At 38.5% G+C, this 14,037-nt stretch overlaps 1 protein-coding gene across 1 annotated transcript; it reads right to left on the reverse strand.

Moving 5' to 3' along the window:
• Positions 1 to 9,235: 9,235 nt before the first annotated feature.
• On the reverse strand, positions 9,236 to 12,044 carry LOC124287631. Its single transcript, XM_046724128.1, has 3 exons — positions 11,836 to 12,044; positions 10,061 to 10,244; positions 9,236 to 9,527 (listed from the first exon to the last, which is right to left on the reverse strand). Exons 1-3 carry the CDS (start codon positions 11,853 to 11,855, stop codon positions 9,342 to 9,344), a joined length of 390 nt encoding a protein of 129 aa, XP_046580084.1. The 5' UTR covers positions 11,856 to 12,044; the 3' UTR covers positions 9,236 to 9,341.
• Positions 12,045 to 14,037: the final 1,993 nt, after the last annotated feature.

The following is a 14,037-nucleotide window of genomic DNA, read 5'->3' on the forward strand; positions in this document are numbered from 1 at the left end:
AACACCACTGTACACACACCATCAAAGGAGCAGCAGCGAGAAACGTAAACCATCCGGATCTCCGTTGGATTCAGTGCCTCCTAAGTCGTCTAAACCATTGGTACAATCAACATTACAGCTAGATTTACCAGATGTGTTTTCCTTTGGGTCGTGTAGTACACCGGAAACAACAACACAAGACAAGATGGCGGCCACCATCCAACAACAAGGTGATACCAACCCAGTGAGTGGCGCCTTTAACCAGGATAACTCCTACCCTTCCATGCTATTCAACCTCTTCAGCGAAGCGTCAATGGATGTGATAACTACCAAAATTGCAAATGCCCTCATGCTACCTACACTACAACAGAAATTCAGGAAATCTTTTGTTACCGTGGCCAAAGACGCATTGTCGGAAATCATCCAAGATGTTGTTGCTCCGCTCAAGACTGAAGTGCAGGAACTGAAAACTGAACTGAGACTGAAGACTGATGAGCTGGAGCAGTACAGCAGGAGGAACCCAGTCAGGATAACAGGGATAAAGGAAGCGAAGGATGGTGAAGAAGAAAATGTGGATAAAGTTGTGCTTGATGTGCTCAGGGATGTCCACAGAAATATTTCAGTAACAGATCTAGACAGGTGCCTTCGAGTGGGAAAGAAGTTACCAGGTGTGTCAAGGAGCATATAAGTCAAGTTTGTAAGCTATGCCGACAGGAAAAAACTGTTGAGGAACAAACGTAAACTGAACGAGAAGAGACGAAATGTTTACATCAACGAGGACCTCACAAAACACAGGAACTATTTGTTCAAGATGACACGAGAACTGAGGAAACAACACAAGATCTACTCAACATGGACACACGATGGGAAAGTACACCTTTGTGAACAACCAGAAGGACGCATTCTAACTGTGATGAGAGAATCAGATCTGGACAAATATAGACTATAAGTGTGTCATGTATGGATATAGGTGTTGTATTATGGAACATATCTCTTAAATGTAAGTACCAGCCTTTGGATATATTGTTGAAAATGTTATCACCGCACATCAGGATTACCTAGTTTAGCTTATGCATATCCTGTTGTATATACTCATATTTTATTTCCTTACCTTTACTGTTTACGTCTCGTTCATCCCCAATTTGCACGTTTATCACATTTCACAGTCAGTTGAACATACCATGTGGGTAATGATATAACACAACACCGTGCGGCGATCGGGTTATTCATGTGTAACGCGCGTAGTAGAAAGTGTACCAAGAGTTTCAATGTTATTTTTGCTAACAAAGACATACTGGCACGATTTATCTGTGCTGAAGCAAAATGGATGCTTGGCTTGTTTTTAGTTGAATGTAAAGCTTGTGCTATATTCATGGATCTATGTTTTATCCAAGCCCACTGTTGCAATGTCAACGTAGCTCTGATTGTTCTTTTGTTACTTCAGCTTGCGGGGGACGTTGAATCTAACCCAGGTCCATGTAGTCAGTCGGAAAACATGCTATCTATTTTTCATCTCAATGCGAGAAGTATTCGCAACAAGCAGTCTTACTTGTCAGAATTTCTATCTGACTCTTACTTGTCAGAACCCGAGTTCTCCCCACATCTGACTACGAATATTGTAAAACCAAACTCAGTCAGTGTTCTATCTCACGTCATTGTTTGAAACTCATTTAGATGTATCGCATGATCAGGAACATTTAACACGGGATAGTTTTCATCATCAGGACAGGAATGCTTTTGGAGGAGGTGTGATGATTTACATATCAAAGAAATTAGTTTTTAAGCGACTTTATGAGCTAGAAAATGTACACGATGAATTAATTTCAAAATAGTTTTTTGGAGCAGATTAAACAATAGTATAGAAGCAGCTTTAGATATGTCTGAGAATGTTACAGTTGTCGGTGATATAAATGAGAATTTACTATTGTCACGATGTAAAATTGGAAGTTCGAGCAACCTTGCTGTCGGGTCGAAAAATTTGGTTGCTGAAAAACGGGGTAGCCCTAGCGAAAATGAGATTCTTATAAGACCTCAATGCGTTGGGAGTTTCTAAGACCCAATAAAGGAAACTTCACTCGGCATGTCGAGGTCTAGTCAGTAGTTGATTTGTGGTTGCTGAAAAAATGGGTAGCCCTAGCGAAAATGAGATTCTTATCATAGACACTTTGCGGGTTTACCGGGTCTAGGCTGGTGACCTCGGCTGTACATCGAATGATGTCTCTGCTCGAAAATCACTATTTTATACTAAGCGCTGGGAGCGGAATTGAAGTGCTACGCTAATTTCTATTCCAACTTCGATGAATTCATTTTTGAGCTTTATGCTGAAAAAGTCAAATTCCGCTTCCTACATTCCTGCTCTAAAGAAAAATGGCAATGAAGAGGGTCCATCAGCGTTGTCAGACTTGGAAAAGGCTAATATGTTGAATGAATACTTTGAATCTATAATATCAATGCTTATAACCTACGAGGGCAAATCTATCGGGGATAGTTTGATTTCATACGATATGCACTGGGTAAAATATCACTTTGTCATGGTGACATGACATCATGAACAATGTTATGACGTCACGTTGCTTCTAAGAAGCCGCCTTCTAAATACAACGATGACGGGGAGCCTGCCTTTGTTAGAAAGTAGACTATCGCGTAATTTCCTAAATTAAAGACTTCGATAATAGATAGAAGATTAAATTTGTGACCATATCATACTATGTTAACGACCTAAATATCGGCAAATCCCTTCTCTGGTTCCAAAAATACCAATATTTTGACAATAGTGTTGTAAACATGATTTGACAAGGGCACTCAAATTTATCTTCTATAAAGTCGGCCATGTTCCAACCATGAGAAATGTCGTCAAATAACGTCTGATAAAAGTTATACCAATGTCCCAATAGTGTCCATAGATTTTATAAATCTATAACAAAAATGCACAACTTCACTGCTTGTTTGATAAATGACAAAGGTGCATTCAACCATATTAAAAGGTTTTCAGGATTGAAGGACGAAGCTCATTAAAAGTCTATTGCCAGCTCCTTTTAAGAGGCTGATAAAAGGTTGGAAAATGTGGGTCATAAATACATGATTTTTTTTATTGTTGTATGTTAGATATAACCACACACACACACACACACACACACACACACACAGCTTCACTCTCGCTCGCCAAAGAAACCACAGACAGGTCACGTAACTCTGTCGCCAGAGCACTGCAGTGACGTCATATGCGGAACGATTTTCAGTTAGTTGTATAGAAAGTGTGTAGCACGCTCATCATTTTGATGATTTCTCAACATCAACGACGACATGCCGAATCGTTGCTTTGTCGTCAATTGCTCCTAGGGGTCGCTTCACGGAAGTTAAAGAATCAAAACTACTTACTAGTTGTAGTAAAATATGTATATGATTGATTACCATAAAGATTTTCCATGACACAACTTGTAACATAACGATTTCTTCCTCGGAAGTGAGGTTGTGGTCGAAGTAACAATAATATTGTAAGTAGTATTATATTGACACCCACCTCGCTGCCAGGAGAGAAATTGTTATGTTATACGCTATGTCATGCAAAATCCTATCGGCCATCAATAAAATACATATTTTACTACCAGTAGAAAGTAGTTTTGATTTTGTAACTCGGTGAAAACAAACCTAAATAGCATTTATCCTCAGACTGGCGGATGTTCCCGACAGGGCGCCGCCATTTTTGAAAATCGTAAAGTCTGTTAGAATTAATGAGATTATAGTTCGTTTTCATCAAGTTAGAAAATCAAAACTACTTTCTACTCGTAGTTAAATATGTATTGGAATCATAACCAAACGGATTTTGCATGACACAACTTATAACATAATGATTTCTTCCACGGAAGCGAGGTGGGGGTCGAAGTCACAAAACTGCGCGATATATTTCTTGCTACATTCACATGTTTAATGTCCACTCACCAGTATGTAGATACTAGTCAATGTGCGTCTTTATATTTGGTCTTATAATCCTAATTAGTTTATTATCATACTTGTATGCATTTTGAAACTAAATAAAAAGCAGACGATCTGCTGATACTTATAGTGAATTTATAACAGAACTGTAATATCTAGACATTTTATAGTTTGCCGATGTGAATCATAATTCGCACACACGCCCTAGTGTATGTTGTCTGTCTCATTACACTTCACGGTGAAAACAATGATTCTGTTGAATGCTACGACAAATGAATAAAAACAAATGCAAATATCAAAATTAAAACAGATTAAAGTTATAGGAACAATATCAGGCCATTACCTTGTTCGAGGAATGTATCCATCAATATCCACAAAACTGTTCCAAATGATGTGTCTTTTAACAGTTTATTATACGAAAAAGTGATAAATCTTTTCAGGTATTGGTGTATAGTCTCATTGGTCACCCAAGATAGCACACCTGGCAACTAATGGCATAATGTCCGCCTTTCTTTAAAAACAGTAATTTAGTTAGCCAATAATGGGAAATCAATCAATGTATTGGCGGTTAATCCTTTGAAAGAAGGACGTTGTTTTTACGCAGACACCGACACGACAGAGTGTATTCAGTATAAATTAGTAAATCTACATACATAAACATTACCTTTTGACAATTCCGCTGTGTAAGATAAAAGTAATTAATCAATCAGCGTGTTATCGGTTAATCCTTTGATCGATGCCATGTTGAATATTTACTCCAGACACAAGAAATGCCAAATGGGAACCTTTGTCGGGTAATCTAAGTGTGTTACCACTAATTATACCTGTTTTAAATTCATTAACTGACCATCAAGTGAATGATGACAAATAACATGTGTAGGTTTATACCACCTAACATGGGTTACAACAAGGGAGTATTAAGTGCTGTATTGCATGTGAAAACTTATGGGCCGACACTGTTTTGAGAATACAAACAGATTTTTACATGACATGATTAAATATCGAGGTAAAAAGCACAGAAATGGGATCAATTTGGATCAGTCATTATACAAATAGGGCTTAACGACACCAATCGATTTTGACAGAATCGTCTATGAAAACAAGTTGTAACTCGGAAACTAGGCAAAGCAGGAGACAAAATTAAATGACAGTAGATTGTGAAAACATATAGCTTTCATTTTCCACAACAATTGTCACGATTTCAGGTTTATACAAACCTGTAAACAAGATAATTTACCCCCTGAAATGTAGATGAATTCTGCATGGGCCCTCATATTTATTCCTCATATGACGTCACAGAGACGCGCCGCTCTGATTGGTTGAAATTTCGTTCGCGGATGAGAATTGTGCACTGTTGTCAAAAATCTCGATTTAAGTCAATTAAAGGTCGAAATGAGTAGTTTTAATAACGGGGTTTCATTTATAACGATGCCAGTTAGTGATTTATGTATTTGTACCCCCCTAGGGTATATGTGATCTTTAAAGTATGCTAGATATAACCGTTAGAACCACCACCCCTCTATGTCTTAAAGTATGCTAGATATAACCGTTAGAACACACCACCCATCCCATCCCCACCCCACCCCTCTACATGCATTTAAGTTTGTTTGTTTAAACATACATGTATTTCATTCAGTATTGAAAGGGGTTGGGCTCAAGTTATTCAAATTATTAAAGCCCGCTTCCGACAATAACATGGAAAATACATGTAATTGACAATGAACCGAGGCAAGACATATTACACATTAATTGAAACGCTTACTACGTACAATGAATTTATGTACTTGACTAAACATATCTTCATTTATATATTAGGGGAGACTAAGGCTGCTGTACAGAATGGTGTTTATATCTAAGCTAACTTTTAGGATTTCAAAGCCTTGTTTCAAATCGAACTGGCAGCTGGCATACTTTCGACATTTTAGAGAGAAATGATTGGCATCTTCCACATGAGCAATACAATGGCAAGCTTTACTTTCAGATAAATTGACACGAAAAAGAACAGCATTTAAGGAACTACATGAACGTCTGAACTCAATGTGTAGAATATTCATCTTCCTTTCACCAAACAGGAATTCTTTAGGAATTTTATAATTTTTCAGATAATTTAAATTTAAATAATGGAAATGAATTGGTACATTTTATTGTCGAGGAATGATTATTCCATAAAAAGCACAATCATATATAAAAGAAGAAACTGTGGTTTGAATCTTTGGAATAGCTAGCTTAGACTTGTTTGTAAGACAAATTCTATTGAGAAATAGTTTCAGTAGATGGTGGAAATAAGTCTATAAGATAATCAGAAGTTTGCATGTTAACAGTTTTGTAAAATGTTCAAAGTTTCTTATGTGTAAGTCTAATCTATAAAGGTAACCAACCAGTTTTTCTGTACAAACTAGCTCTTGAAGCGAATATTGGCAGACCGGTTACAATGTTTTCTGTTTCAAGCTGAACCTTTCAAAGTTTATCACAAATATCTGCGGGATAATAATTTATTATCCCAGACATCAGAAGCATATTCTAAGATAGGTCTAGCATACATTTTATACATGCTTGATAGAATATTTCTAGATAGGACGTACTTTACCTTCCGTAATGAGGAAACTATTTTAGTGGCCTTTTTTAGTACATCAGTTACATGATGAGACCACTTTGCATTGTACGATACGTTAACACTACGATGTTTATATTGATGTTCACACTCAAATGGTCATTTACTGAAGATCAAGTCTGGAATCTGGCCAATGTCTATGGTTGAAAAGCACAAATTTAGTCTTATTAGGGTTAAACTTAACTTACCACCTTTCTGCCCATTAATTTAGTTGGGCTAAATCATAGTTGAGAGTTCTCTGGATTTCTATGGATTTTACATGTTTTCCGATTGATGAGTCGTCGGCCAACATTATTGTGATATTTGTAAATTTCGATACAAAATACAAAATATTCATTTAATGTTTGAGCGTTATCCAAATCTGAAATAACTGAAGGTATCCCAGAATCATCAGTGACAAGAGGGGGAGTGGGTCCCGATGAAGTAGTAACCACCTGATTGAGTAGACTGAGGTGATAAATAGTTATCAAAATTAGATATAAAATTTTCCTTGGCTATATTTTTCAGATTTTTTACTTTATTCCTTTGCTTTTTGTATTTAAATAGCTAAGAAGTATTCAGAGATCGAAATGCATTTTTCCTTAGGCGTTCTCTTTTCTTTTAAGTATGTTACAAGGGGCGTTGAAAAAGTAGTCAGACTAATTATATTCTGGATGTCCAATGTTTCCATTTTTTTATTTTGCAGGAATCATTAGCAAAGTCATATCCAAAATTTCATGTTGGTAATGTGTGTGGTTAATGAGACATTAGTCATCACAACATGATGGGGTATAATGTTTCTTACAAATTTGCAGAAAATGGAAAACGATCTGCCATTTGGTATCTAGTAATAGTAATAGTCCGCTTATATGGCGCTCATATCCAGGCACATTGCCTGCTCACGGCGCTACGTACATTACTATCCCCGATCATAGGACACTATCGTACTTTCGGATACTTTTCAACTCCCTTGGGACCATACAGCCATGATGCATGTTAGCCACAACGAACTAAACACTCACATTGCCAGCACATCTTCACGGGTACCAATTTTACAGGTGGGTGAACTGAGACAATGTGGATCTAAGTGTCTTGTCCAAGGATACTACTACGCAAATGTGCCCATCTCGGGACCCGAACCTCGGTGCATCCTCGAACCCCGGCCTTCAGCGTGATAGGCAGACGCTTTAGCGCTGCACTATTGCGCTATCTCTTGGATAATGGTATGCCCTCAGATAATATCACATAAACTATGTTCAGCATAGTATTGGATGACTTCCCGTCACCACCAACATTCAAAGATATGGATTGTTTGATTTATGTTTAGACGGTGACTGTTTTTTAAGACACCCTCATTATAATTTTTCAAAAACATTGTGTCCAGATATACAATATATTGAGAGCTGACACTTGTGTGACCATTCAGTATTTAGTTTGAACACTTTACATCATGTATGAATAAGTGAAAACATTAGGATAGGTTATGTTCTTATGATGACGTCAACTGAAAGAGGTGGATAGTGTCTCAAAACAAGCTCTTTCAGTAAACATGAAGGGGGAGTCACTTGATCAAGCGATTGTAGCTTCAAATTGCTTTTTCTGTGCAGTTTAATATCTAAGTTTGATTCAAGCGAACTTTTACCAACATACAAAATGTTTCTTGCATATTTTGTGTCAACCGGTGTAGGGGGAATCCCGCCAATACACCTTTATATTAAATTGGATCAGAATCTATTAATTCTTTCCTGAGTTCGCGGCTACCAAGCTTGGCATGTGCAAAACTGTGACACCTTCACTGAGACCTTTAAAATGACCTCAAGGTCACTAAATTCCACTGGTGTCGGAACATGTCGTCAATAAACCTTCGTACCAAATTTGAACAAAATCCATCATTTGTTTCTCGAGTTCTTCCAGTAAACAGAAACGGAGTCACTTGAACAAGCGATTGTAGTTTCAAATTGTTTTGTTTTTGTGCAGTTTAATATCTAAGTTTGATTCTAGCGGACTTCTACCAATCTCAAACATACAAAATATTTCTTGCATATTTTGTTTCCTGAAGTTAGCGATGGATATTGCAGATTTTCTGTTTTGGGGGAGTAAGCCAAGATACAAAGTCACACAAAATGGGGATCGTGGGGCTAGAACATAGCAAAACAATTTGCTTGAGGCTGACAGATAATATGTAGAAAAATAAAACATAAACACAGATGCATTTGTATCATATTCTAGGTGAGGTTGATTCTACATGCATGTAAGTGTGTTACATGTACCCGTTAGAAACCCACCATCCCCCACCCCCACTTTATATGTATACATATCTAAACATCAACAGATATTTGCGAAAAGACATAATACAGAGGGCAGTTAGAGATTTTATATCGATTATATATCAGGACGAATATCATTTTCGTCATTTAGCTAAGATTTATCAATTCTTTCTTGGGTTATCGCGCTAACAATCTTTATATCGGCAAAACCCTCAGATTTTTGTGTGACCTTGGAGATTATCTCAAGGTCACTCAATTTATCTGGTGTCGGTGAATCTCGCCAACATACCTTGGTACCAAATTTGAACAAAATCCATCTTTTCTTTCTTGAGTTATCGCCCTAACAAGCTTATATCATGTATGAGATGCATCGAAAAACAAACACACGCGTGATTAAAACTGTTATTACAATTTACGTAAATATTTATTACATTTTACCGCAACTAAAATTATTACAATACGTCAATTTTATTACAATTTACGTCAAGTTTATTATAATTTGCTGCAAGTATTATAATTTGCGTTTTTATTACAATTTACGTCTTGTTCCCGAGACGCCGGAGGGGCAAGGTTTAGCTAGAAGCACTTTTTCCTTCCAGGAATGCATGGCCAGATAGACTGTGAACACTGAAGTCTGTGTTTGCGACAAACCCTTCACATATCTGGTCGCCCGTATGTTCGACGCCATTCCAGATCTGGTTATGGATGATGTATTCCTTGCCGTTGTTTAGCGATGAAACAACCTCCGCTTCGAACAACTGGAACGGGAACATTTAATAAAATAGAAACCATATATAAGGTGTGAAAGCCTTATTTGGCTGTTTTAAAAACGAGTGTCTCAAATCAGAATGTCTCACATTGCTTACGATTAATAATCTAAGTAGTAAACATTGCTGTTATCTGATCTATGTAGACGTACAGCCGACATATAATCGTGTCGTATAAGAAGGTTATTCAGGAAACTGTAACATGTGTTACATCCCACGTCACACGTGGAAATTGGTGCAGGAACTCCTCTGTCTGTCTGTCTGCCTGACCGACCCCCCCCCCCCTTCCTCCCTTTTCGATGGGAGCGAGAGAGAGAGAGAGATGGAGAGAGAAGAGAGAGAGAGAGAGAGAGGGGAGAGAGAGAGAGAGAGAGAAAGAGAGAGAGGGAGAGAGAGAGGAGAGAGAGGAGAGAGAGAGAGAGAGAGAGAGGAGAGAGAGAGAGAGAGAGAGAGAGAGAGAGAGAGAGAGAGAGAGAGAGAGAGAGGAGAGAGGGAGAGAGAGAGAGAATGCATGGTGTACTCACAATCAATTTCGTCACCGGTTGACTGAACACGAGGTGTACCCGCCAGTCGTACAGCTCCCTATTCACGGGAACACAGAACTTCCCGTTGTGTCCGGTTGGCCATGACGCCGTGAATACGAGGGGCGTGTCGGACAACACCCCTTGCAGCATGCATAACATGCACAGGGCTGTGATCGTAGCTATCCTGAATAGAACAGACAAAACATTCTAATTCGGTTTCACAAATATTCTTTGATTTTGGATAGCTATCAAACAACCATTCTCTCCTTACAAGTGAATCTTTTTGCATATGTGTAAACAATAACGCGCTGGTTTGTGGTTCATATACTTGTTATAATGACCTCTCTGTATTGTATTGGATATATTGGAGGGACAGGTTGGTGGTTCAGATATTTGGTATAAGGACCGTCTCTGTGATATACTGATATTTTGGAGGGGCAGGTTGGTGGTTCAGATATTTGTTATAAGGACCGTCTCTGTGATATACTGGATAAATTTGAGGGGCAGGTTGGTGGTTCAGATATTTGTTATAAGGACCGTCTCTGTGATATACTGGATATATTGGAGGGGCAGGTTGGTGGTTCAGATATTTGTTATAAGGACCGTCTCTGTGATATACTGATGTATTGGAGGGGCAGGTTGGTGGTTCAGATATTTGTTATAAGGACCGTCTCTGTGATATACTGGATAAATTGGAGGGGCAGGTTGGTGGTTCAGATATTTGTTATAAGGACCGTCTCTGTGATATACTGGATGTATTGAGGCAGGTTGGTGGTTCAGGTTATAAGGACCGTCTCAGTGATATACTGGATGTATTGGAGGGGCAGGTTGGTGGTTCAGTGTGATGTGATGGATGTATTGGAGGGGCAGGTTGGTGGTTCAGTTCTCTGCAGCTTAATGCCAAAAGACGTTGAATTATGAAGTTTGTTGTTAATTGCCTAGCGCTCTGCCGTACGACAACACAATTCTATCCGCCAACATAATGATAAAAGCAATGTTTTTCGAGGGCATGAAAAAGGAAACCATTACCGCGATATAAAACGCGACAGCTGGGGAATACTCAGTCTCGTCAAAAAGTATGTATGGTGGCTGATTAGGGCCATCGCTTTCGCTTTCTCCTCTCGTGATATCGCTTTCTCGCCTCCGAATTTTAAGGCAAGAAAGCGATGGCCCTAATCAGCCACCATAAAAAGTGCAAGCTTTGGATGGATCGCTGAAATGCGAAATGACACAAAGTGTTCGCTAACAGATTTCAAAGAAATGACTCGTCTGAGACCAAACAGTGAAAATGTGCCAGCGAAAGGTTGCGATTAATTTTAAAGATAAATCTTTGGGATTATTGAACACCTTTTTTGACAAAACTATGTGTGTTGCATCGTTAAATTTAACTCTTCATGGTAGAGTGGAGTGGAGTGTTTTGAAGTTGTATTTCCACTGTAGACTTGTAGATTATAAGACCTCTTTTGTTTAATTTGATTCTGGGTGATTTAATGGGGGACATTAGGTATATAAATAGGAGGTATAGAAGTTACAATAGAGTACATCAAATCTCAAAAACTGTAGATTTATCTCTTAACTGCAAAAACGCCAAGAGTTCAATTATTGTAAACAGCGCTCTTCACGGCAGATTTTGAAATAACGTAAAACTGTTTGACTACGTCTTGAAGAAAGATTAGTGGTCACACTCTGTTCGTATCATGTAACTATTTATATTAAACATAATAGAAACCATGTTATTATTTGTAATATACAGAGATCTGAGGTGTTGTTCTTACCTCCACGAGTTTCCAATCATTTTCACACTGTCTCGGATCTGCGAGATGTCGTTTCTCACACACACCTGGCCCTATATAGCAGCGGAGTAACACCTGCAGATGGTTGGTTTGTTAACACCGCACCCAGGAATATTCCAGATTTATGGCGGCGGTCTGTAAATAATTGAGTCAGGACCAGACAGTCCAGTGGTCAACAGCATGAGCATCGACCTACGTAATTGGAATACGATGACGTGTGTCAACAAAGTCAGCGAACTTGACCATCCGATCCCGTTAGTCGCCTCTTACGAAAACACGGGTTACTGAGGACCAATTTTAACCCGGATCTTCACGGGTTCAACAAATGCAGCCACGGTTTGATGTATTTGATTCACAAATTCACAGAATGTCCTCTAACATTCATCGACAACTTTGCATTAGTCCTAGCCTCACTGTTGTCATCATGCTCAGAAATAATACTTACAACAAATTACAGAACACCCAATCATCAAATTACTTTTCATGCCACCAAAGACAAAGTATAGAAGTATGAAAAGATTCAGTTCTTTAGTTTCTTTGAGTTGCACAGATATACTTTTCAAGGCAGAGTTCCACATAAAGCACTCACCAAGCTTCTCTGGCAGCAGTATTTCACAGTGACCAAACATTTTGTCAAGGCTATGTAAAGTGTGGAATAAATGCACGATTTACATTGTAAGCCACAGGAAACTGACTTGGACTCCCGAGCTCCAAGATTGCTGTAGGCGACTAACATTGGGATCTGATAATGGGGCATAATGAAGTAACTGATAGTGTGTTACCCTTCACCAAGAAACAGACTAACTGCAGCACCACCCAAAATATGTGCATTAATCTACTACGTTATCTTCACTAATCTGCTATGTTCTGCCTTGTAACCGTTATCTTCACTAATCTTCTATGTTCTGCCTTGTAACCTGACGCGATATGTGAACAGATCTTCTGAGATACGTGCCATGTTGTACTAAAGTGTGTTAAACAATATGTTAAAATATGTTGAGTACTCTACTAAGAAATGTATATCAATCTACTTGATATGTATACTAACACCGAGAAGCATAAGACGGGAACACATTGTAGACTGGATGTTTTTGACCTTTTCAGAGGTCCTGTAACTGAATGAGTGAGTGAGTGAGTGAGTTTAGTTTTACGCCGCACTCAGCAATATTCCATCTATATGGCGGCGGTCTGTAAATAATCGAGTCTGGACCAGACAATCCAGTGATCAACAGCGTGAGCATCGATGTACGCAATTGGGAACCGATGACATGTGTCAACCAAGTCAGCGAGCCTGACTACCCGATCACGTTAGTCGCCTCTTACGACAAGCATGGGTTACTGAAGACCAATATTCTAACCCAGACCTTCACGGGTTTGTCTAATATTCCAGATCATTTCATTTCTGCACATTTTTGGGAGATATTAACACACGCAAACTAAGGCAATAGATGATGTCTGTGGTTTAACGAAATTGTTTTCGTTTGCACGCTGGTTGTTTAATGCTTTACGCAGCAATTCTCCAACTGTGTACAACGAGTCTCTAACAAACCGAGTATCTGACCAACCATTCTAAAACATAAAATGACACGCATCAACCAAGTTAGCAAGCGTGACCACCTGGTGTTCATCATCCGCTGTGACAAGTATGTAACCAAAAGAAACATAAAGTAAGGGCTAATCAGGGAAAGATATAATTTGGGTTTATGGTATGTATTTCGGGAATAGTTTTCATTAAAACAACACTATCGGCCAGTCTGTGGTAACGTTACCATGTATCTCTTATGTTGGTTGACAATGATTTAGTTTCTGTGATCCTTTGTCATTCTATCAAACATTTTGACAGATGCTCAAACTGATTATTGGTCATATGTTGTTTGAACCCACCTGTGTCCATTAAACATGTCTTTATGCAACTCTGCACTGCCTTTGGCAATTTCAACAAATGCACATAATGAGACTTCAAGTAGTAATTCTTCGATAATGCAAAAGATACAAGGAGATATAAGTCCTCGCTATTTCTAGTTAATACGATACAGAATGTTCTTCTTTCTAGACCGGATTCCAACATTCCAAAGGCATTATCATATTATACAAAACAAACATATACTAACATGCAAATTCATGTTGTCCATACACGGGTGCATTGGTCGACATACCTGTATTAGTAGGATGAAATTGTGTAGA

This window comes from Haliotis rubra, unplaced genomic scaffold, assembly GCF_003918875.1.
Source record: "Haliotis rubra isolate DU_JTF1 unplaced genomic scaffold, ASM391887v1 Scf402, whole genome shotgun sequence".
In the NCBI taxonomy this organism is placed as follows: Eukaryota; Metazoa; Mollusca; class Gastropoda; order Lepetellida; family Haliotidae; genus Haliotis; species Haliotis rubra.

Excerpts from the sequence above, each read along its gene's own strand:
- LOC124287631 (XM_046724128.1), bottom strand. The coding sequence starts at position 11,855 with ATGATTGGAAACTCGTGGAG. Across the intron at positions 10,245-11,835 it reads ATGATTGGAAACTCGTGGAG|GATAGCTACGATCACAGCCC; the intron begins GTAAGAACAACA and ends TGTTCTATTCAG. Across the intron at positions 9,528-10,060 it reads AACCGGTGACGAAATTGATT|TTGTTCGAAGCGGAGGTTGT; the intron begins GTGAGTACACCA and ends TTCCCGTTCCAG.